Raw genomic sequence first — 22,528 nt, 5'->3', positions numbered from 1 at the left:
CCACGCACTATCCACAGCAAACTTGGGGAATTGTTTTGATATGAAAGTGGCTTGATGTTTGAGGATGATCACGGCGTGGCGTCCGATCGGAGCAAAGCTAAGGATGGGAGGGAGGGACGGATGCGGGCAGCTCTCGGTCAGCAAGGGCCTAGGCTAGACTAACCCTACTATGCGGGCCGGTCTCAGCGCATCGGTATGTCATTATCATAATTAACATCGCTGTTGTCAATTCTCTCAGTTAGACAAAATTTACTACTAATGCTGTCTAGAATGTTGGGCTTGGATGCAAGCACCGCGCTGCAATGATGACTGTCTGCATGGAGTTTAAGTAGTTAGTAAGTAGATTGATTCTCTTTAGGGTGCGATCGGGTTGGATCCTCCCGAAGAAGTGGGGAGTTGCAGTGGGGGAAGTGGATGTATAGTCAAAAGTAGTAGTATACTATCTAAAACACACTGGTATAGATAGAGATAACTAGTGTATACCACCTACTTTGGGGAGATGACCTTAAACAAGCCATAAACAATCCAATTGAGCAGATTATTTGTTTGCGGGAGGGTAGACCAAATCACGTGCAGCGAGAGCAGCCCCGGAAGCGAAAGCGATCGAGGATCGAGATCGGAGACGCCCCAATCCTCGCCTCATTCCACCCTTCCCATCCCTGCTGAGTAAAAATTAAAGAGATGCTTCCGAACACTATGAGCACCTTCGAGTCAATATTGCTACCGCTTTCCTCTGCATTCCACTCCTTAGGCCGACATTCTGTCCCGAGTTCGGTAAACCATATTCTATGCTCCAGCTCTGCCGAAACCTCCCCGATTCCTTCATAACAAGCACAATAACAAGTATGGCGCTCCAAACATATAAGTCCCGCCTCGACCGGCGTCGAGATCTCAGATCGTATCCATCGCACATCTCGATCCGCTCAGAGAGGGTTAGTCAACTCAATACGTATCCGCCGTTCCCTTTCCTGGCACTTCGCCCAACATGAAGTGGTCCCAGCTCAACACGCTGGTTCTGCCAGTCCTGTCATGCCTCATCCAACTCTCCTCTTCCCGCGTCGTGGATTTTAGACTCGACTTGACATGGGAGGATAGCAATGTCGCGGGTATTTCCCGTAAGGCAATCCACACCAATGGCCAAGTCCCAGCACCAAATATCCGCGTGAACCAAGGCGACCAGGTGAGAGTTCTGGTCAACAACTCCATGCCATTCGGCACCACAGTCCACTGGCACGGTAAGCTCATCGCAGCGCGGCAACACGCCTATCCAAGCCGCGGCCTTGTTCTCTCTTCTTTCAGATACTGACCCACGGACTAGGTATCCCTCAGTATGGCACCCCATGGTCAGACGGGGTCCCGGGCCTCAACCAAGAAATGATCAAGCCTGGTGAGCAATTCTACTATGAATGGACAGCCACCGATTACGGCTCCTACGCCTATCATGCCCACACCAGAGCCCAGATGGACGACGGTCTCTATGGTGCCATCTATGTAGAACCGCGTGCAGACGTGCAGAGACCGTTTAGCAAGATCAGCAGCATCCCGTATGAACTCCAAGCCATGCTGCAAGCTGAAAAGAACACCCATCCAATCATGCTCTCCGATTGGCGAGTTTTCACGTCCGAGGAGACTTTGCAAATCGAAGAAGACTCTGGAGTTCAGGCGACCTGTACTAATGCCATCCTGGTCAATGGTAAAGGGTCGGTTATCTGCCCCCCGCAGGACCACATTAACGACCTCACCCGATCGGGTGAATGGACTGCGCTTTCAAGCGCAGGAAATAAAACCATGTCTGATATGGGGTAGGTCTATTGTCTTCTTCGTTCTTGATCTCTTCATTCCTTTGCTTTCTTTCTTGTTGGTATTGTTTCATGCTATCGATCGGTTCACTTACCATGTATCAGCTGCATGCCACCCCTTAAAGCCCGTCTGGGCGGGTTCTCCTTCGACGAGAGCAAGATTCCGCCGGGGTACTACCAGGGTTGTGTACCGACCGTTGGGGAGCAGGAAGTGCTGTCCGTCGATGCGAGATCCCGATACGTCAGCTACGACCTCATCAGTCTACCTGGCACGTCCAACTTGGTTTTCTCCATCGATGAACATCCCATGTATCTCTATGCGGTCGATGGCCGCTATGTCGATCCCGTGGTGGTCGATGCTATCAACGTCTACGCCGGATCGCGGTACTCGGTCCTTGTGAAGCTAGACCAACCCATTAGCATATATACCGTCCGCGTTGCTAACAAGTTCGCAAACCAAATCATCAACGGCACCGCCCTGATGTCCTACACTGGCTCCGAACCAAGCCAGTTCAACACCTCCACACGTTACATCAACGAAGTCGGTACCGCGGCTGGTATCAATGGCACTATCATTCTCGACGAGGCCCAAATCGTCCCATTTGAACAGGAGGCACCTGCTCCCGAGCCAGACCAGACCCAGATCCTTCAAGTCAACCTCTATAACGCCTCCTATCGCTGGACCCTCGGCCAAGCCAGTTATCCCATGGCCAATGAGGATCTCACTCCTCCGGCACTTTTCAACTACTCCTCAATCCCCGCCGAATATACTGTCATGACTAAGAACAACACCTGGGTAGACATTATCTTCAATATGACCTCGATCGGGCAGCCGCAGCACCCGATCCACAAACACTCCAACAAATTCTTTGTCCTTGGGTGGGGCTCCGGGGTATGGAAGTGGTCTACTGTGGCTGAGGCAATGGAAGAAATCCCTGATAGTCTCAACTTGGTGAACCCTCAACTCCGCGACACCTTCCAGACGCCGGCATCGACACCGGACCATAGCTGGTTAGCGATCCGCTATCATGTGGTCAACCCCGGTCCGTTCTTCATGCACTGTCATCTGTCCATGCACGAGAGCGGCGGGCTAGCTGTGGCCCTGTTAGATGGGGTGGATGCGTGGCCGACGGTACCAGACCGGTACCAGTTGCCAGCGTTGTCGGACCCGGCGGAGAACACCCCAGCAACGCATGGATTGATGGATCATCCTGGGTTTGACTGATTGACCATCCGTTAGCTGACTGTTTTCTTCACTACCAATCATCATCTTGCATATAGCCGGCGTTCTCGCAATGTGTGAGCGGCTTAGGGCGTTGGGGTTATTATTGGGTTCTACTCTGTTCTTGCTTGACGAATCTTCATGCATTGTTCTTTTAGACTTACATGTTGCTTCCTGTTTTTGTTTCGATGTTCATTTGAGACTGAATTATCTGGCATATACTTTGAAGATGGACATGGTAATCAGTTGTCGTTAGCATGCATCTATTTTATATCATTTAAATATAGCGTATGCAATTCGCTTTACGTGACTCGTCAGAGGAGCACCTTTCAACATGCTCCGCCACCTATAATGATACTAGTAGTACCTGCTATATTTTTGTTTCGCGAGTGCAGCTATGACTTGGTAATTGAACTCATAGTGAACGTCATATGCAATACTACCCCTTTGCGCGATACACACTCACCCATACAGATGTATATATATATATATTTTCTTATATCACCGTTCCTCCCCTACGAAGTTACAATAAAGACAAACATCCAACAGAGATTGCACTAAATTAATAGACAGACTGCGACTAGTACATGAAGCATAAATATCCACGAGCCAGGCGCGGTAGATCAAGAATTAGATATCACTACTACTACCTTCTAAGTCCGATTCAGCGCCCTCTTGGTACAAACTGCATGCTACCACATGCCACTACATAATCTTCTATCTATGTTTAATTCAATTAAACAGGGGTTCTTCTAGCCGAATAATGATATGTATTGTGTTTCTCCCAATCCACCCCTTGTGTATGTAACACACCCGCAATCCCAAGCAGAGTTTATGAAAACGGACCTGGACACCAACCTTTTATGGAATATCCTTCTACGAGGTAAAAAAAAGGATTCACCAAATACAAAGAACGTCTACCCCAAGTCCCTCAATACTCCGCTATCACCACTCGACGACTACCATAAGCACGTATAGCCGCGAAAGAAAGAAGGTCAGCGCCACGCAACGCGCAGCCAGACACCCAACACAAACCTTAGATATTCTCTGCATGCATGCATTAATGTGAACCCTCCTAGCAATCCAATTATCGCGTGGCTGGTCGAAAGGAAAGGAACCTCAACCATCCATCCCCCTGGATTGGGATTGAACGCGATTTGCCTCCCCTCCCACCTCCCCAATGCAAGGGATGGATCGCCGGACGCGGAAAAGAAGAAGAGTTATGTAAGTGTACCTGGCATTTCGCCCTTGGAAATGGAAGGACGGACACATTCTTAAATATGCGCTAGTGCTGCTGCATGCGATTGAGTGTCTCTTTTTCTCTCCTCATTATTGTGGTTGACTCCTATACGTGAGATACGAAGAACATCATCATAATCATCCAGTTATCTATCTATCTATCATGCATTCCTTCAAAGCCATCACCCTATTGAGCACGCTGCTCCTGGCGGGGGTTGGGAGTGCGAGGTTGAGTACGACTGTACGTGTTCTTTCTTAATCACTTAGCGTGTCTGATTACAACCCTACAATGGATGAATAATGGACAAGGCCACTAACTAACTGATTGACTACTGTATCTAGATCGGTCTCGAGACAGACGAAGGCAGCCACTCGGTCCAGATCCCCTTCGATGACTGTACTCAAGTTGGGCAGTTGTAAGTTGAATCACCTACCAATACTATCGACTTCATTTGATATCACATTATTATATACTTGCGAAGAAAAAGAATGAGGGGAAAAAAAGGCCGGATTCAACTAACAACAGTTTTTATCACCTGTCACAGTGAAGTTCGAGGCGTGTTCCTCTCCAAGACGTGTCGTCTTTTCACGTAAGTGTGACTTTCTTTTTGCGCAAGATACTGTGTATGATGCATATCGGGGAATCTGAAGATGCTAACTCGAGATTGTATACAATAGTGGAGTAGGCTGCACCGGACGAAACACCCTCCTGCAGCCTGGTGAACATACCTCGTCGGAGCCAGTTTATGTTGATAGTGTGCTTTGCTATCCGTGAAGAATATACTTGGTTGTTCTTAGGGTGGTCTGATATCGGGTGGTTTGGGGGTGTATAATAGGAGTTGAGGGATGAGTGGATGAATGGATGGAATATTGTGTCATACTAGGTGAATGGTAATACTTGGAGGTGGAATTTGCCTAAGTTCATTCCATCGGAAGCCGGGTAGAAAATATGGAAAGTAGTGCACTGTTTACGACTCTCCTTTGAGATGGGATTTAGATTGATGGGGTGATTCTCAAGGTACCACGTCGGCCTTTCGTATTTGATGTTTATGTAGGTCGTGGGTAGTAGGTCGTAGATGATATGTGCAGATGAGCTCCTGTGGAAGGCGACCTACTGCACGTAGATTCGCCATAGCATGTCGCTTACTGCTCCTGAAGGAACTGAGTCCTAAGAATTACTTTCTGGTTTCCGGTAAGATGCAGGTGCGATAGCCGTGTTTACCAGGCATCTTGACTGGTTTCCTTTCCCAGGCACCACCCCTGATAACTCGTGTATAATCTGCTCATCTCAACATCACTCCTTTTTCCTCCCCTCCAGCACACGCATCACATCCGTCACACTATCCTTGTCGCCCTTCTTCTTCTTCGGCCCTCGTTTCCTCTTCTTCCCGCCGCGTCCCTCGTTCTCCAGCACCACTTCCTCGTCGTCCTCGTCATCGTCATTGCGACTTCCTCCAAAGCCCATGTCCATATCCATCGCATCCAGGGCTTCCCGCCGACGCGCCTCCTCCAGGAACCTCTTTCGTCGAAGCGCCGTCTCGTCGTCGACATCTCCGGCATCAGCATCAGCAGCACCAGCCTCCTCGGATTGTCGTAACGCAGCAGCCCGTTTCAGAGCCGCCAGTAGAGTAGGATCTTTAGCCAACGGGTTCGACCGGTCCACCTCAGGAACTTCATCCGTCGTAGATGTAGAAAAGTAATTTCGAGGCCGGCTGGTTGTCACGTCCGGTTTCTTTGTATCACCAGTAGCAGGAGCTGGTTCTGTAGCCTTTGGTGGCTTGTCGCCATCTTCACTCTCATCCGACGAATCGTCATCATCTGGTAGATCACCAAGCGGGTTATAGTCATCTCCAACGCCAGCAAAAATATCATCGTCGTCATCATCCTCCGCCGACGCGGGAGCCTTGGATGCAACCTCTGCTGGAACCTCCATGCCCAGCGGCTTCGCATCTTTGTCCGGCATCAATAATCCAGCAGGCCCATCACCACCACCAACCTCACCAGGCTTGTCTAGCCATCTCACCTTCCTCTTCGTCTTGCCCTCCGCATCCGTGATCTGCAGAATCTCCTTCCTTCGCCCATTCTCATCCTGCTCCACCCAACGCTTCTTTTCCGCCTTGGACTCTCCCCCGATCCTCTTGAATTTAGTCCCCAACGCAGGCTCAGCCGGCTTCGCCGCCTCAGCCGCAGCAGCAGCCCGACTAGCCTTCAACTCCCTGAGAATCTCGTCTCTTGATTTTCTCTGAGCCATGACGCCCTTCTTCTTCTCCTTATTCTCCTTCGGGGCGGCAGACAATGCATCCACCCCCTCACCCTTTTCTCCCAACACCCGATCCAGCTCCTCATCCACATCTGCTACATCTTCTTTCTCCTTCCCCTCACCCTTTTCCCCTTCCTTTTCCAACACATCAACATCCTCACCCCCCTTAACCCTCCTCAATAACTCCCAATCCAACCCCTTGACCATATGCGTACTCTTCAAATCCCCACCTACCCCCATTTCAGCACGCAGGTTCTCAAACGTCGCCTGGTCAATCTGTCCTAGCTTGACCATCTCCTCCAACGCCTTGACACGCTTCTCCAGATCCGACACATCGCCACCACCATCTCCCCCTTCTTCCGCTTCTTCCTTTTGGCGCAACAGCGCAGCCCGATCTTGATACCCGGACGGTAATTTCGTTCCCTTGGGGGCGGCGGAGGATTTGAATCTCTTGGAAGCGGGTTGGGCTTCGCGGCGGTATTCGGCTAGTTGGCGCGCAAAGTCGACATTTGTTAAGGCACGGCTGTGACGAAAATGGGTGTGGTTAGTGAGATCGACCATTTAGAATGAAAGGTTACAAGCGCAGGTGGTGTTTTGGGGGCATCAGCTCACGGTGTCATGGGGATGCTGGAGCGGAGGCGCGAGCCCAGAGCGCCGGCTGCGGGGGTCGCATTGCCGATGCTTTTGCGTGGTTGTTGTTGGGATGAAGAGGATGCATCTGGACTATTGGATTGGGCGGGTTTAGAGGAAGGGTTGTCGAGGACAAGGCGACGGAATTGGTCGTTGTTCATGGCTGGAAGCGATGCGATGCGGAGGGCGGAGGTTGTCTAACTGTGAGGTGGTTTTGCGAAAGGGGATCCTTTCCGGGGAGGGTTGAAGAAGATGACACTAATGGCACATGTCTCACAGTAAGATGCACGTAGTAGGAGAGATTATGTTTGTAGCGGGTTCAATCAAGATGGGGGAAAGTCGCGGCTTCATGCGAAAGATGTTCAGACGTCAGGTTCTTGGCATCGGCATCGGCGATAACTGAAGTGCCTGAGGCTGACTATCTAGACTAAATACAAAATTACCGCAATTTTGTGTAAGATCGCCTGATTGATTACTTCGCAAAATATAACGGTATGTAACTTCATAATATTATACGCCTTAAAAGGTACATGGTTTAAAGCGGCACCAGAAATGGGGAGAAGAGCGGCGGGAGATTGATACGACTAATAAGCCCTCCAACGGCCTCAAGGGAGGCTCCTAATTACTTTGTCCTACAGATGGCACTCAAGCTAACTATTAGTTAATTTTAGGTTAAAATACTTTGTGCCAGAGGATCTACAGAATGTTTGATTTATGTGTTATTTTATTTTATAATTATTTTTTTTCTCCAACTCAAGTGCCAATTGACTACTAAGATCAATTGTCCTAAATCATCATTGACAATAGAATGGTATAATATGAAACATCCAACATTAGACACAAATTACAAAAATAAAGAGAATTTCCGATGGTCTAGATTGATTACTATCAGAAACTAGTTTAGTCGCGGAGGATTGAACAGGAAGAAAGTATCATATCAGGCCATAAGCTCGCTCCTCTTTCCTCTTTCTCCCGCGCGCGCCCTTTTTGTCCCTTTTTCACATGTCACGCCACTCCCCTTGTGTCAATCCAAACTCTCCAACTTTCCTTCCAACACTTTTTCTTCCTCATCCCTGCCTCATTGCTGCCTGCTTGTTCTTCGCAGCATTATTTACCCTCTATCTCTCTCCTCCGATCCACCGCCATCGAAATATGCCCTTTGCATCCCGCCATTTTTCCTTGTCCGCTCCATTCTGACCTCCCTTGACCTTTCCACCTCCGCGACCCCCCCCCGTCTCCCGCAAAAATGGCCGCTGTTGTCGCCAACGGCCATACCACCCCCTCTGCCGATGTCGCCAAACAGCGCAGGCTAATTCACCACCATGCCGATGTCGTGATTGTGGGCGCCGGAATACTGGGATGTGCATTGGCTGTGGCACTTGGAAGACAAGGGCGTAGCGTCCTACTACTGGAGGCGTCCATGAAGGAGCCTGACCGGATCGTCGGAGAATTGCTACAGCCTGGCGGTGTCGAGGCGCTCGAGAAATTGGGTCTTGCCGATTGTCTGGAAGACATTGACGCCATCCCAGCCAAGGGCTACTATGTGTCGTACTTTGGGAAACCCGTCTCGTTCACCTACCCCAAGCCCTCCCCGTCGTCGCCCGCCCCGCAAGGGCGTTGTTTCCACCATGGCCGCTTCGTCATGAAGCTGCGGGCTGCCGCGCTGGCCTGTCCCAACGTCACGGTCGTAGAGACCAAGGCCACCGACTTGGTCACTTGCTCCCACACCAAGCAGGTTCTTGGTGTCGAGTGTGTGACCGGCGACATGAAGGATTGCTACTTTGGCCATCTGACGGTGGTGGCCGATGGCTACGCCTCCAAATTCCGCAAACAATACCACACCAATACCCCCAAGGTCCGGTCCAGGTTCTGGGGCTTGGAGTTGATCGATGCAGACCTTCCAAAGCTTTACCATGGCCACGTCCTCCTCAGCGACAATGCCCCTATCCTCGTCTACCAGATTGGCACCCACGAAACCCGCATCCTCATCGACATCCCAGAGAATCTCCCATCAGCCTCCGTCAAGAACGGCGGTGTCAAGAACCACCTTCGCAACGTCGTCCTCCCGTCCCTTCCCAAATCTATTCAGCCTTCATTCATTGCTGCGTTGGACAAGGGTCAGCTGCGCTCTATGCCAAATTCATATCTCCCTAGTGCTCCGAACAAGACTCCCGGTCTGGTCATTTTAGGAGATGCGCTCAACATGCGGCATCCGCTGACCGGTGGAGGAATGACCGTCGCATTCACCGACGTTGTGGTCCTGCGTGACCTGCTCAGTCCGGAGAAGGTCCCCACTCTCGCTAATCATGAACAAGTCCTGCGACAGCTGTCCTCCTTCCACTGGCGACGGAAGAAAGCATCCTCAGTCATCAACATCTTAGCGCAGGCTCTCTATGCCCTGTTCGCTGCCAATGGTTTGTCTATCCTCTCCCCCATTGCACCCAGAGTCCCAGCAGCTAACGCCAGACCCCTCTGGGGCAAATCTAGATGAAAATTTGCGTGCTCTTCAACGAGGCTGCTTCCGTTACTTCGAGCTAGGAATGACCAGCGGCCCCGTAGGTCTTCTAGGTGGACTGATTAAAAAGCCCGACGTTCTGTTCTGGCATTTCTTCAGTGTCGCCTTTCTCTCTCTCTGGCTCGTCATCACCGAGCATCCCTTCTACATGCTGCCTCTGGCCTTACTGAAATGCATCATGGTTTTCTGGACCGCATGTGTTGTGATTTTCCCCTACATGCTCATAGAGGCATTCTGCTAAGGGGGAATCGTCACTGCCGTCACCATTACTACCACCATCATCAGCAACATCATCCTCATTTACCCTACATGTCTTCCCCTAACTTCATCCTACGTCTTTATTTATACCTAATGAACCCACACCGGGTTAATTCATTTCAATGAGTTGCAAGTGCCGAAGAAGCCATGACCACCTATCCCGTACTTATGTATTTATCACACCAGATCTGATCACTTTTCTTGTCATATATACTTTGTGTTACCTTTTAATACCTCCCTCTCTTGCTTCTGGTCCTACATGTATTATTAGAAACACCTTTTGTCTTCTTGCTCCAATACAACTACCTGTATCTTCTAGATTCTGTATATACGATAGAATTGATCGCGTCTCATCTTGACGGAAGAATGGCAAGTGTTTGTACCTGTAAACCTCAAACCCATTTAGCCCTCGATGAATAAATTCATAAGGGCCGGATGCATAATCTGCACATATGTGACACCGGAGGTGATTCAGAATGAATTCTTCTGGGTATTGGGGTTGGTTGAAGGAACAATGTAGTTAGCTCCTTAGTCAATGTTAAGTGGTAAGTAACCACTGCATCTTTCTACTTTTCTACAGCAAAGAGACCTGATTGTAGAAATCACATGTATATGTAAATTCCAACGTCTACATTTGCACCTCTTCCAACCCAACTGCCCGAACCCATGACCGATGTGGATGAATACTATGTAACATAGGCAATGAAAGAACAAGAAGGAAAAAACGGAAGCAGCATCTCTGTCAAAAAATCGACACACGCAAACATGAATCTGTGTGAAAGTCAAACCATATGAACCCGCTCGCCCGGCTCCCTGCTATGATGGTATATTGACAATGACAATGATAATAATGATGATGATGATGATGATGTTGGGTGATGATGATGGACTATAATCTTCAAAAGCGGATGAAAAGAAAACAAAACAGAATGATGAAGAAACAAAACGGCGAGACCAATTCAGCCAGACGAAGGAAGAAAAATGGGCCATCTAGGCCATATGCTATTCCACTTCAAATTTGTGTCTTTCAAATCAGCTGACACTTCTTTTTTATCTTCCCCCTCGGAGCTCAATCGCACCCGCGGGGATATTTCATTTGGTCTGCGTATTTTTTTGCGTTTCGCTGCCCTCTAAGCAGCACCACTGCAGGGAGCAAGGGGAAAGATGATACAGCCGGTATGCAAAGTCGTATGGACCCAACAGCCTGGGGGGAAGCCCTCAATCACAACCCAAAGGAGTCAAATGTAAACTCCAAACCACATCAAAACAAAACCACAACGTATAAGATGAACCACGACATAGAGGATGGGGCAACATATATCATATGCAATTCTCACAAGTAATCCATGGTAACCAGCCAAACCCCCCTGACTTGCCAATTTTCCGTTATTTAACCTTGCAAAACGCCAATATTGAACATGAAAAGAGAAAAAAAAGACGGATGAAAAGTGTCATGTACTTCCATAACATGTAGCAAGAAAACAAGTGCAACCGAAATCATGTCATTTGCAAGAAGAGGACGCCGCCTCATTTATACAGTACCATGGAACATCCCTCCAGTTGATCGAAGGGTTCGATAGTATACTCAAGCACTCCCCCAAAAATAAAACGCACTTGTAAAATCGTAGCACAGGCTGTACAATAGCCATGCATGTAACTGGCTATATGGCCGCCAGGAAGCTCTCTACCCGATGCTGGTTCAGTAAACAGACCAACCCGGTAGGTGTTCAGCTATGGCACAGCTTGGCCGAAGGTATCGCGCGTGCGGCCTGTGCTAGATAAGACTGCTGGAGGCAACGCAACACGGACAACAGATAATGCTCACGATGATACATCATCTATATTTTCAACCCCCCTTTCTCAATGACTCATCTGCGGGGAGGGGCTCCGCACCACTATGCAAGCCATGCCTGTGTTCTGTTGAATGCCTGGCATTCTTCTTCGGCTTCCTTTTGGTCGTCTGCCAACCACTACCGGTATGGGCGACAGCCGAGTCTGGTGTCGAACTGACCCCGTTAGACTTGCGCGATTGAGCAATGGGATGACGTTTCTCGTTATCGATTGGTCCGGAAGGCGGATTGTGATTCTTCGATTTCGTTTTGTGTGAAACCCCATTGGCCCGTTCAGAAGCATCCACACCATTAGACCGCCGTTTCCCACTGGAAGAAAAGTGCGAGTCCGCCGCTGGCGACGGCCCTGTGGTCAGTGGCTTTTCCCCTGAGTTTACCTGTTTCGAGCGATGATTGTCTCTGTCCGCTGCTTCGTGGTTTGATTGCGGCACTTTCATCTTCTCGGTACTGTTCTTCAGCTGAGGCTCGGAGGTCTTTTCCGAGTTTGCGAGATGAAGGCTTTGCAACCGGCTCGAGAGCAGGCTCTGCTTTGCACCGTGCCCATTGACAAAGGAATCAGCGGCTTTCCCGGTTTGGTATATGTCAACTCCCTGGCGACCAAAGTAGGGCGGCTGATCAATATCGACCGAGCTATTGTCCTGGTATTCATGAGACACAGAGTCTGAGACGCTCGCTGGCGTATCCATATTCAGGTCATCTGAATTCGACGTACAGTGGCTCATAGCCGTGTACGGATCATAGCTTTCCGCCGATACTGAGAGACGCTGTTCACTAGGGGGTACCGAGCCGTCCACGATCAAGGGTCCGCTCCGATCGCCAGATGCAGCTGGTCGCGAAGTTGCACGCTGCGACGTCGACCCTGGTTTCGTTGGCAATGCAGAGCTGTTATCTGAGGCTTGACCGGTCGCTTCACTTGCCGGAATTGACGTCATATAATCCTGAGGGTTCGTAACAAATGGCACGACGCCGCCGTTCTGCAGTGCCAGTCCTACCGGAGACAGCGGCGATAGTAAAGCGTTTTGATGATACGTCTGTAGCTGCGGGGAAGTTGCAAGGTAATATCCCATATACTCATTCGGTCGGCATTCATCAAAATAGGTGGAACGGGACACGTTGGGAAGGCTGCTCGGCATAAAGGTGTTGTTCTCATCGCCCTGCGTACCGTCAGGTGAACCTGGAGCATTGCGCGCCTTCGACCCCGGCGAGCTGTCCGCCATTTGAGATATCGAATACAGCGGCGCAAAGCTCGGAAGGGAATTGACTGTTCGAGCCGGCTGTGAGTGTGCTCGGAGTGACCCACCCGGAGATCCGTTCGCAACAGATGATCGACGCGGACTACGCCGAAGGTCCGGCATGGCAGTAGTGGCTGAAGGCGACGGCGGATTTGTGTTACTCCCCTGCACGCCAGGGACTCCCACAGGGAGGTAGTGACTGTTGTAATACACATTCTGGCGGTGCGGTGTGCTGAGAGGCGGATGGTTCACGGTGCCCGACCTTGATCGAGAGTTATCGTCGCCAGAGGATTCTTGTTGCTGTGGCATTGGGAACTGAATGAACGGTTGGCGGATGAGAACGGGCGGCGGCCTCCCAGTGAGGAGCGCCTGGTTCTGCAACTGCAGCCGCAATTCTTGCTCTTGGGCCTGAAGGATCTGTATTTGCTGATAGAGATGGTCATGCAAGAGGTACTGTGCGTGTTGCGCTTGCAAAGAAAGCTCCGAGGCGGTCATGCCATTGGGTTGACGAAAGTTACCAGACTTATTCGGTATGTTGGAAGCTCTACGACCACCGGAGTGCCCTCCCCGGGAGAACTGATTCGAATGTCGTCCGCCACGACCACCGCCGCGACCTCCGCGGGACGGTGGCGGTGCTGCAGTGAGAACAGGACGCGGTTGGGGCGGTGGTCTCTCCCATGAGCGTTCTTCCTCCGGTGGATATTCGTATTGTTCGCAGCAGTGCTCCAGGTTCCCTTCGGAAACGGCTTGGAATGCCCGGCGCAGCTCCATATGGACTCCTCGAAACGATGTGTCGTCCGCTGTGTTTCCCAGATTCCGTGAAGTATTGAAAGGCTCTTCCACACATAAACGGTTGTTTTGTAGCAGGTGCCAGCCCTTCGCCTCCTTCGACAAGAGTTTCCCCTCACGGACCGATATCACATGCCGCTCGTAATCAAGTTCATGACCATAGTATTTGAAGAACTGAAAGAGAAGCTCTCCGAGACTCTGCTTGTTTTTTCGCCCATAGCCAACAAGGGAATCGAGGTCATCATCAAAAGAACAGACTATCCCGTCCGCAGACAATTTCTTCTTATGCGGCCGGGCTTGAAGGCTCGGCAAAACGGGCGGGTCTCGCGTTTGTAAGAAATTGATTATCAGGCAAATCCACGTGTAGGAGCTTAGTGTGCCTCCAAGGCCTGTGTGCGGACAGTCAGTCGAAAACTCGCTTCAGTTGTCTGTCCAAAATCGACGACTCGACACATACCGGCATCGTTGAGGATCCTCCGTTTCGTCCAATGCTTGATTATCATAGCCAAGGGTCGCACGCGTTCGTCAAGTTCCACATACGTCCGGACCATCCGCGTATTCTCCAGTGCCATAGTATTATTGACATTCATGTCGCATGCTAAGCGCAGCTCCGGATCCCAGATCTTCACGATAGGTACTTTGGCGTGCGATACGCAAACGACTCGTTCCATACCATCTGTACCCCAAATCATTGTTAGCGACTCTTCACGCAAGGAAGGCAATGGTGGTTCGCTTACGCCTGGCTAGTACCTCCGCCAAGAGGCATACGTGCTCAAGTTCCTTATAAGTGGTAGTTATACAGATGTCCACTGAAATCATCGTTAGAACAGACACAGAAAGTAAGCCGGGTTACCGAAACATACCGTCTGAGTCACTTGAACAGAGCTTGTTCCCCGACGAGCCGAAAACGTGAACCTTGATATTGCAGCCTGGCCACTGATCGTTGAAGAGCTTCTCCAACTTGCGGACTAATTGACGTCGCCGGTCGTCGCTTTCTGCTGACGGCAGGAGCTGATCGTATACCTCCAGCATATCTGCGCTGAGCCTCTTCTCCTCCTCCGGCTCCAACCGCTCCTTGAGGCCATCCTTTTCCTCCGGCAGCAGATCGGCACCTAATGAATACGGCATTCTTCGACGGAAGAAAGCCATGGCGGTTTCATATTTGCAGCCCGAGAACTGTTTTCGCAGCGAGGGGGGGAGATGGGTAGACTCGGAGTGGGTGGAGCGAGGGGAGGTGTTTCCTTGCGGGGGCGAAGGTGACCTGGAGTGGAAAGAAATTTTTCGCGCATGTTGGTATGGGGTGGAGGGTAGGGAATTGGACTGCTGCGAAGTCAATGGCGGCCGATTCTTTGCCTCCGGAGACGTTTCTGTGGATAACTTCCACGGCATGTTCGAGGCCTTCCGTGCTGCTACCGGCGACCTTCCACCTGGGATGGAAGATAGTTTAGCATTCCCATGGGTGTCTGGGATCATATAGCGACTCCAACGTTGATCGAACAACGTTGGCCTCTGGGGAAGAGTGGGACGAGGAAGGTCCGACGGTATTCGGACGCTGATGTCGAGGTCCACCTAAAATCCAACCTTGCGGGCGGAAAACAGTCCGCCACCAGCGAGTGCAGTATAATCCGTCAACGAGGGGAAGCACGGCGAGTGTCTTCGGACGGGGACAAAGGGTAACCGTAGGGAAAGTGAGAGCCGGGGACGAAGAAGGCAGTGGACTCTGTGCAGAACTCGGCCAGCGATATGTCAGCAAAATCGCCTTTTGTGCTGCTGTGCTGTGCTATGCGCGGGCAAAAGGTGTCGCAGTCCTCGATTTGAGGGGGGGGTGTGGGAGGGGAGGCAAAAGGCAACTCTCGCAATAGTGGACCCGCCAGAAAATGGATTGAATGGGAATCTGAAGCAGACCGGAGACAGGAGTGAATGAGGTATGGGGATTTCCAGCGCGAGGTAAATCGGGGTAGTGGGCAGAAGGTTCACTGAGTGGACGGACCGGGCGATCGTCAAACAGATAGACGGTGTTTTAAGGGGAGGGAGCGATGGCCTCTAGCCGGGAAGAAGGGCACACTGGAAAAAACCACACAAGGCGAGCGGAAGAGTCGTATCGCGGAAGAGCAACACCGAATTTGCTCCATGTAAGGACCAGCCAGGTGATTTGAGCGAACGAATATACGAAGAATTCCAACAGGTTGCTAGGCAGGTCAATCGACGAAGCAAGCACCAGGGTGAGGAGGGGGGGTGATCTGCTGGTGGTGGTAGTGGTAGTGGTAGTAGTAGTTGGTTGGTGTGGTTGCTTGGTGGTTTGCTGCAGAGGTAAGCCAAAAGCCAAAAGCCGGAGCCAGAGCCAGAGCCAGGGGGGGAGAACAACTGCAATTGCGTTCCAACGGCGGGAAACTCTGCCAGGCGTTCCGAGAAGTGGGCACGGCTGGGTAACCGCCGTTTATGCTTCCAGCCCAGAGGGAACTATTATCGCTCTATGAGAGATAGACCCCTCCACACAAAAACAGCCTGCGAACAACAAGAGACAGGGGGCAAAAAAAAAGGAAGAAAAGAAAAAAAGAACACAAATAATAAAATCTAAGTCACAGAGCACTGGAAAATGAAAAACAAAAACGGAATGGGAAGAAAAAAAAGTAAGAAAAAGAGGAAGCTATGTCCTTCCTTCCTTCTTTTTCCTTTACTTCGTTTTCCAATAAGGAAAGAAAGGAACTGAGAGAGAAACGACTTAGGGAAAGAATGACGGTTAAAGGAAGAGACCAAAGAGAAATTGAGTGTTTACAGAAAAGAAGAGAAACGGAAAATCACAAGGGAGTCCGTTGGAGGGGTTATTGCAGCAGAAAGGGTGAGATCCAAGAGAAAGAGAAGAATACTACCGAGCAATAGAAAGCGGGAGTTGAGGATGATCGAAGAACCAACATGTTTGGAAACAGAAGTCAACTCACCTAAGCACAAAAGCAAGGAAGGAAGTAATCCCAGGTAGATGACAGGTAGCCTGGTCAGTGTCCCTCCTGAAAGACTCGGGGGACTAGCCGGGGAAGGAGTAAACTACTACTAGTAAAAGTAGCAATAGCAACAACAATACTAGGAGTAGTAGTAGTTCTTGTACGGAGTCCGCGGTGGTAGTGGATGGTGGTGTTGGAGGTAGTAAATACTACTAGTAAGTAGTAGTACTTAGTAAGTGTACCCCGAGGCAGGAGTAATATCGGAAGCTATTGGTCTTTTGCCAAATTAATTGCGGCGGTTGCAAATGGGGAAAAGGGAAGAATGGAAGAATTTCCTATCAATAGGGCAAGTCATGTCATCCACGATGTCTGCTTTTGATTTGTTCCAGTTTCCCCTGTTCCCCTATTTAATTTCTGATTTTTTCCACCTCTGGATTATTTCTTCGTTTCCATCCGTAGTTTCTTTATTCCCCATCGAACCCACTTCTTTCCCCTTCACTGCCTCAGGCATACATACCCACTATAGGATCAAGAGGTCCTGAATATCGATTGCTTGACCCATTGATGATTGTTGAGTACTAGGCAGGGTTGTTTGGTATGTATTACTTCTCGTAAGTAGTATGGGGAGAGGGGAGGAGGGAGGGTAACAAATTACTACGTAGTATTGTTTGGCCTATGAGACTTGCTCTCCAATCTGGTGGTCCTGCTCATATCCATCTGAAACCAAACTCGCTCTTATTATTCACTATTCATGAGGCACTCAATGGGACGCGCCATTGCACACCCACAGCCAACGCTATGCTTATGCTGGTATTTGCTGCTACGAAATGGATATACTGAGTACCTCCATGGAACCTGCAGCAATTGTCATGTTAATCCCCGTCCATGGGCTGGCCAATTGACTAGCTCAGCAGGGTGACGTGCATTCTCCGACTACACTTATTACCACCGATGCATGCGACATCTAGTCCGGCTAAATGTCCTCCGTCCTGCTGGCTGGTTTAAAGTGCAGCCGTTCATCCCTCCCCATGATGTTAAGCAGTGAAGCGCTCCGCCAAAAGAGGGGCGGAGCGATAAAATAGTGAGAGGGGGGGAAAGGAAATCACGTCCCGATCGTGTCCGACGTTCGAAAGTGTCTAGATAAACCCATCTCCTCTGCTTCTTTGTGTGAACCTCAATCGCCGGTACGCGGTAGAGGTCATGTTACTCGACGCCTCAAGGTTTCCAATAGTCGGTTCCTGCCACTAAGATAGCCCGGCTGGGTTCATTGTTCTTCCCCCTTTTCTCTGCCCCGCGTTTCCCGTGCTCCTGTCAGGGAGAGTTTCAACTTTCGACTGTCTCGGCCCTTGGTCCGGTCAAATGCGTCTTGCTGGCGGCACGTGTGGCCGACGCCTCCAGTCAGCGTTCCAATGAACTAACTTTAGGCCAGTTGCCTTGGTCCACCACCTGTTTAAACACCTTCGGAAGCCCGCTTCTTCACGACGACGGTTTGTCTTGGATCAACTGTCTAGTCTACTGGCTTGCATATTATGTCTGAAACTCCTACTCCCTTCTCCGTTCTGAGGGCCAGAATGTTGTCCCACTCTCAGCCACAACACCAACACCTGCAGTGGTGATGGGGCCGATGTCCCTTGACGGATCCTTCTCACATAACGGTTTGAGTTTGTGTGGAGATGCGATAGAGCAGACTGCCACACACTCTTTCTTGGGGTGGGAAATATTCCCAGAAAATCGAATTTCATCCCAATATGCTAGTGAGTTACGATGTTTATAGATAGCTCATATCGCTATGTAAAGGTGGAAGTGAGCGTAGTATTGTCGCTGCCTCGAAGTTTCGTTCCGACTCTCCTAGCCAGTCATACAACGTTGGCGCTTGGCCTGTGTTTCAGTAGGTTAGGCTTTGCTTGTATGGTCTTAACCTCCCTTCGTTCAGGTGACGAAAGTTGCATGCGGGAGCTGGAGTTAGCTTAAGAGCTGGAAAATCGTAAACTGGGCACATAACGATCTCAGCAGCTATGCTGGACATCTCAACTTGATTGGCGAGATCAACTGATAATTTTGGCTGGTGAGTACGTAGTACTCAGTATCTGGTATCTCCTAGCTGGGGACCTCCCGAATCCAATCATCCGGGAGAAGAGGTTGATAAATTTGGTCGGGGTCGTCTGCTGGCCGAAATTGGATAAGAAGACCCAGGACCCCAGAGTGGCGTAGAAGCTATTGACTCGGGTTGAGTAGCGAGAACTAACATGCACGAAAGCCAGCACGGCCAGCCACAGAGGTCATATTTCTGCAGAGGCGCGCAGCAGCTGAGCGAAACATAATATGCTCTATGATGTAGATAGTAGACGTGCAGGTTGAGTGCACATCTCTTGGCACAATCATACTAGTACTGGGTAGGACAAGTTTTTTCCAACGGTCAATCGAGTCAATTTAAGTCCCCCCATCCGATGTCGGCCGATCAAAACGCCGTAAGGACCCTTGAAGTAGTAAATTGGGTTGATATTTCAGTATCAGGATTATCGCCACTGGAAAAGATCCATTTCTATCCCAATGGTTCCCCGATATGTTAGATGGTGGATGATGAATGACATGCTGATCCAAGCCACTGGCAGCATGATGACGACGGGCCAACCCATCTTGTGATTTGGATATGTTCCTACTTCCTACTCGGAGCGAGCCAGGGGGGGCGGCGGTCCGAGTGTTATCCGTGTTGAACTGGCCATGCCCCACCACCAGAGACCTCCTGGATTGCGCGCCCAGGCGATACGGAGTATTTATCCAACATTACTAAAGACGTAAGGTTGAACCGTGACAGATGCCGGACTTCCCACCACTTCTTATTGGAGACAAGCAAGACTAGACTAGTTAGCAGGTAAGAACCTCGCCGACCTTGTGATGCAGCTGCTGTCAAGGAGAGCCCGAACAGGATTACTATGATCACATGATGTGTATATTTCGGGACAGAGACACCTTGTTGGAGGTCACATTCAAGCCCAGCCGTGGAAGACTTGTCGCAACAACATGGAAGAAATATACGCAGTTTGTATACAGTTAGGGATGTGGAATGAGATGCTAATTCCCGGGGTGGATTTTCAAGACAAATCTGACTCGGGGGACCGATGGAGGTGAGATGGTGTACCCGCAAGGAGTGTGGCCGACCACCGCACGCTAGCCCCCTTTGGGATTGATTAGGAGCATACCAAGTTCCAAATTTATCCCCACGAGGACCAATGACTTTGCTGACGCTGTTCAAATTCCGTTTGATTCCAATGTCTTCGTTCTGTAGGAAGCTTTCAAGATCTCATTCAGGCCAGTGCAATCATATGAGAACCAATGTGTAGATTGGATCTGATCATCAAGTCATGCTAGTCTCAACTTACTACTTGATTAGTGGGATATAATACCATTTCGAAACCCGTACCAGTGTCGTACATGTATTGTTTCCTTGCAGGACAATAGTGGTACGATACATATCCCATGTCCCTGGTCTGGGTAGATAAAGACACAACTTCAAAAAAGGGGATGAATGACTGACAGGCTACTTCTGTATAAAATGTGATATCTGGTCAAGTGCTTGGATCAGAACAAGCAGGGAGAGACAAGACATACGGTGAAGACACCGAGGAACTTTCTGAAGTCTAAAAAGATAGTCGAGAGCCTCTTCCCATGGTCAGTCTGCACCTAACTACTATCTATCTACCTACTCACCAGGGTAGTCATCAAATGATGACAACTGAAAATAACATTCCAAGGCGGGTGGGACAATTCTTTGAGAAAAAAAGGTTGACGGGCCGACGCTAACAGAAGCATAGGAATACAAGGTCCTTGCCCAGTGCACGAAATTTCCGGCTTCCGGCTACCACGGAGGGGACTCCATAACTAACTGTTAAAAAGTCCGCGGTGGTGCAACTGGTTCACGGACTTTGTGTAGTGAGCATTCAAGGAAAGATATATTAGTTGGGCTAAATCATACTACAAATGAACAGATGTTCGCTGCAGAAGACATCTAAATCATCGATTTTCCTGCCTTGCCATCGGGTTTGATGCTGTCAGCAAGTCCACCTGCGAGGTCGAACGGGTATCATGAATGTAATCTCCAGTAATAGTTACCGGAAGTACATCGACAATACAAGTGGGACTCGAGGAAACAATACCACATGGATTCATACCTGTCACTTGAAAGAACAAATGATTCTATTGATAGCCAAAGTAGTAGACGGTAAATAAAAGAGGCGTAAAAAAAGGACCGTTTAATCTTCACTTATTTTGCCTGCAATTTAACTACCATCTATGAAGCAGTCAAACAGATTGGAAGGTAAGATATTAAGAGGGGGGGGGGAGGAAATAAAACCAAGAAAAAGCAAAGAGAATAAGAGGAGGACCCTCGGTCGACTAGCGATTCAACAAGCCGAATCTTCATTGCCAACCAGAACAATGCAAATCCGTCCGATGCCCACCCTTTTTTTTCTTGAACCTTTCCTAAACAGGCTGGAGACTGACGGGTTGTGTGTGCGTGTGCGGGTGGACTACTTGGGAAATACTAGCATGAGCTTGTGGTGGTGTGCGCTTTTTCTCCCAAGGTGGAGAGGACGGAGAACTCGATTCAAATTTTTTAATTTTTTTCCCCTCTTCGCACCTTTCCACCTTAAGGTTTCTTTTTGTTAATTTCCTTTTTGGACTCCGTCCCACGACCGCCATCTAATTTCTGGCCTCTGGTCGATGGGGGAAGGATACGTAGATAGATAAATAGATAGGATCTAGTACGGAGTATCTATCTAGTGATGGTGATGGTGGTGGTGATGGTGGTGTCCGTTCCGAATGGAAGTTTGCGGATGGATTGATTGATTGATTGATTGATTGATTAGTGATTAGTTTTGTAGTGAGTTGGTTAGGAGTGATAAATGGTTTCCATTATTATTACCTAGCAACTTTTTCTGGCTGGCTGTCTCTCTCCCTCTGAATCTGCGTTTCTTATCCCCGGGCCAGAAAAATCATAATATCCACGCATCTCGCTTCCCTTCCCTTGCCCCCTCTCTCACTCTCGCACCCTCTTACTCGCTCCTCTTCTTTTCTTGGTCCTCCCCTCTTCCACCCCCGGTCCTCCTCAATCTCCCTGGACGTTGCACCTCTGCTACCCGACGCCTTTCTCCTCTCCCTCCTCTCTCTTACTCACACTCTCACTCTCTCACTCTCTTCCTCGCCATTCTTCTTCCCTCCCTCTCCCCCTTCCCTGTCTTATTTCCCGCACCCACCCCCACGCCTTCTCCAAACCCTTTTTAAATCCCTCACGCCAGACTTTTTATTTGTCTGTCGTGCCTCCAAAGGGTGAGAAGCCGTTCGTCTCGTCCCTGTTCTGCCTCGTTCGCTCGTGGTAGAACCGTCCGGAATTTTTTTGCTCCAGGAGAACACCCATTTGCTTTGGTAAGTCTACAATTTTCTATGAATTTTACCGTCCCGAACCATTGTTATTTTTTTTTTTCTTTGGGCCCAACTCGACCATGAGACATCACCTCCATAACTTATAGAGGAACGCAAATTCACAACTCATCCATTATATCTCACTGCATCTACTTGGCTTTAATCGAAGTTGGTGTCTTGCATCAATTAAAGTTCGTTGCGTCCGCACCTCATTCCTGTCATGTGGAGAGCCCGGAAGGAAAGGGGACAAGATCGAAGGCAGGGAGAAAAAAAAAGTTCGATACCTAAGGAGTCAATTTGGGAGATCTAATAATAAGTCCGATCGATGTCATCGCTGGTCGCCATCCGCCATTTTGTCACTCCTGTGCGCTGACTCG

General features: G+C 49.6%; 5 protein-coding genes across 5 annotated transcripts; 3 read left to right on the top strand and 2 right to left on the bottom strand.

Moving 5' to 3' along the window:
* Window positions 1-662: 662 nt before the first annotated feature.
* Window positions 663-3,307, top strand: BO88DRAFT_444350 (L-ascorbate oxidase). The gene is made up of 3 exons (XM_025710100.1): window positions 663-1,235; window positions 1,319-1,802; window positions 1,905-3,307. The coding sequence occupies exons 1-3, from the start codon at window positions 986-988 to the stop codon at window positions 3,022-3,024; spliced, it is 1,854 nt and encodes a 617-aa protein (XP_025562460.1). The 5' UTR covers window positions 663-985; the 3' UTR covers window positions 3,025-3,307.
* Window positions 3,308-4,304: 997 nt separating this feature from the next.
* Window positions 4,305-5,223, top strand: BO88DRAFT_488566 (uncharacterized protein). Its single transcript, XM_025712622.1, has 4 exons — window positions 4,305-4,501; window positions 4,603-4,676; window positions 4,806-4,850; window positions 4,939-5,223. The coding sequence occupies exons 1-4, from the start codon at window positions 4,424-4,426 to the stop codon at window positions 5,033-5,035; spliced, it is 294 nt and encodes a 97-aa protein (XP_025562459.1). The 5' UTR covers window positions 4,305-4,423; the 3' UTR covers window positions 5,036-5,223.
* BO88DRAFT_405524 (uncharacterized protein) lies at window positions 5,119-7,530 on the bottom strand. The gene is made up of 2 exons (XM_025706894.1): window positions 7,133-7,530; window positions 5,119-7,043 (listed from the first exon to the last, which is right to left on the bottom strand). Exons 1-2 carry the CDS (start codon window positions 7,309-7,311, stop codon window positions 5,555-5,557), a joined length of 1,668 nt encoding a protein of 555 aa, XP_025562458.1. The 5' UTR covers window positions 7,312-7,530; the 3' UTR covers window positions 5,119-5,554.
* A 753-nt stretch (window positions 7,531-8,283) lies between these two features.
* erg1 (squalene monooxygenase erg1) lies at window positions 8,284-10,305 on the top strand. Its single transcript, XM_025706893.1, has 2 exons — window positions 8,284-9,564; window positions 9,638-10,305. The coding sequence occupies exons 1-2, from the start codon at window positions 8,397-8,399 to the stop codon at window positions 9,904-9,906; spliced, it is 1,437 nt and encodes a 478-aa protein (XP_025562457.1). The 5' UTR covers window positions 8,284-8,396; the 3' UTR covers window positions 9,907-10,305.
* Window positions 10,306-11,769: 1,464 nt separating this feature from the next.
* On the bottom strand, window positions 11,770-15,183 carry BO88DRAFT_341435 (PAP/25A associated domain family; the record flags this gene model as incomplete). Its single annotated transcript, XM_025703101.1, has 4 exons — window positions 11,770-14,183; window positions 14,252-14,470; window positions 14,532-14,603; window positions 14,658-15,183. 4 exons carry the CDS (start codon window positions 15,181-15,183, stop codon window positions 11,770-11,772), a joined length of 3,231 nt encoding a protein of 1,076 aa, XP_025562456.1.
* Between the last annotated feature and the right edge of the window lie 7,345 nt (window positions 15,184-22,528).

This window comes from Aspergillus vadensis (assembly GCF_003184925.1).
Source record: "Aspergillus vadensis CBS 113365 unplaced genomic scaffold BO88scaffold_13, whole genome shotgun sequence".
NCBI classification, from domain to species: Eukaryota; Fungi; Ascomycota; class Eurotiomycetes; order Eurotiales; family Aspergillaceae; genus Aspergillus; species Aspergillus vadensis.
Note: the sequence above shows the minus strand (reverse complement) of the source record. Positions and strands in the feature narration are given on the sequence as shown.

What these genes read in the sequence shown, in the direction of transcription:
- BO88DRAFT_444350 (XM_025710100.1), top strand. Translation starts at nt 986, where the DNA reads ATGAAGTGGTCCCAGCTCAACACGCTGGTTCTGCCAGTCCTGTCATGC. An exon ending in CACCACAGTCCACTGGCACG is followed by an intron (nt 1,236 to 1,318) that starts GTAAGCTCATCG and finishes CCCACGGACTAG; the next exon opens with GTATCCCTCAGTATGGCACC. An exon ending in AAAACCATGTCTGATATGGG is followed by an intron (nt 1,803 to 1,904) that starts GTAGGTCTATTG and finishes ACCATGTATCAG; the next exon opens with CTGCATGCCACCCCTTAAAG.
- BO88DRAFT_488566 (XM_025712622.1), top strand. Translation starts at nt 4,424, where the DNA reads ATGCATTCCTTCAAAGCCATCACCCTATTGAGCACGCTGCTCCTGGCG. An exon ending in GTGCGAGGTTGAGTACGACT is followed by an intron (nt 4,502 to 4,602) that starts GTACGTGTTCTT and finishes TACTGTATCTAG; the next exon opens with ATCGGTCTCGAGACAGACGA. An exon ending in AAGACGTGTCGTCTTTTCAC is followed by an intron (nt 4,851 to 4,938) that starts GTAAGTGTGACT and finishes TGTATACAATAG; the next exon opens with TGGAGTAGGCTGCACCGGAC.
- BO88DRAFT_405524 (XM_025706894.1), bottom strand. Translation starts at nt 7,311, where the DNA reads ATGAACAACGACCAATTCCGTCGCCTTGTCCTCGACAACCCTTCCTCT. An exon ending in TCCAGCATCCCCATGACACC is followed by an intron (nt 7,044 to 7,132) that starts GTGAGCTGATGC and finishes TTTTCGTCACAG; the next exon opens with CCGTGCCTTAACAAATGTCG.
- erg1 (XM_025706893.1), top strand. Translation starts at nt 8,397, where the DNA reads ATGGCCGCTGTTGTCGCCAACGGCCATACCACCCCCTCTGCCGATGTC. An exon ending in TGCCCTGTTCGCTGCCAATG is followed by an intron (nt 9,565 to 9,637) that starts GTTTGTCTATCC and finishes GGGCAAATCTAG; the next exon opens with ATGAAAATTTGCGTGCTCTT.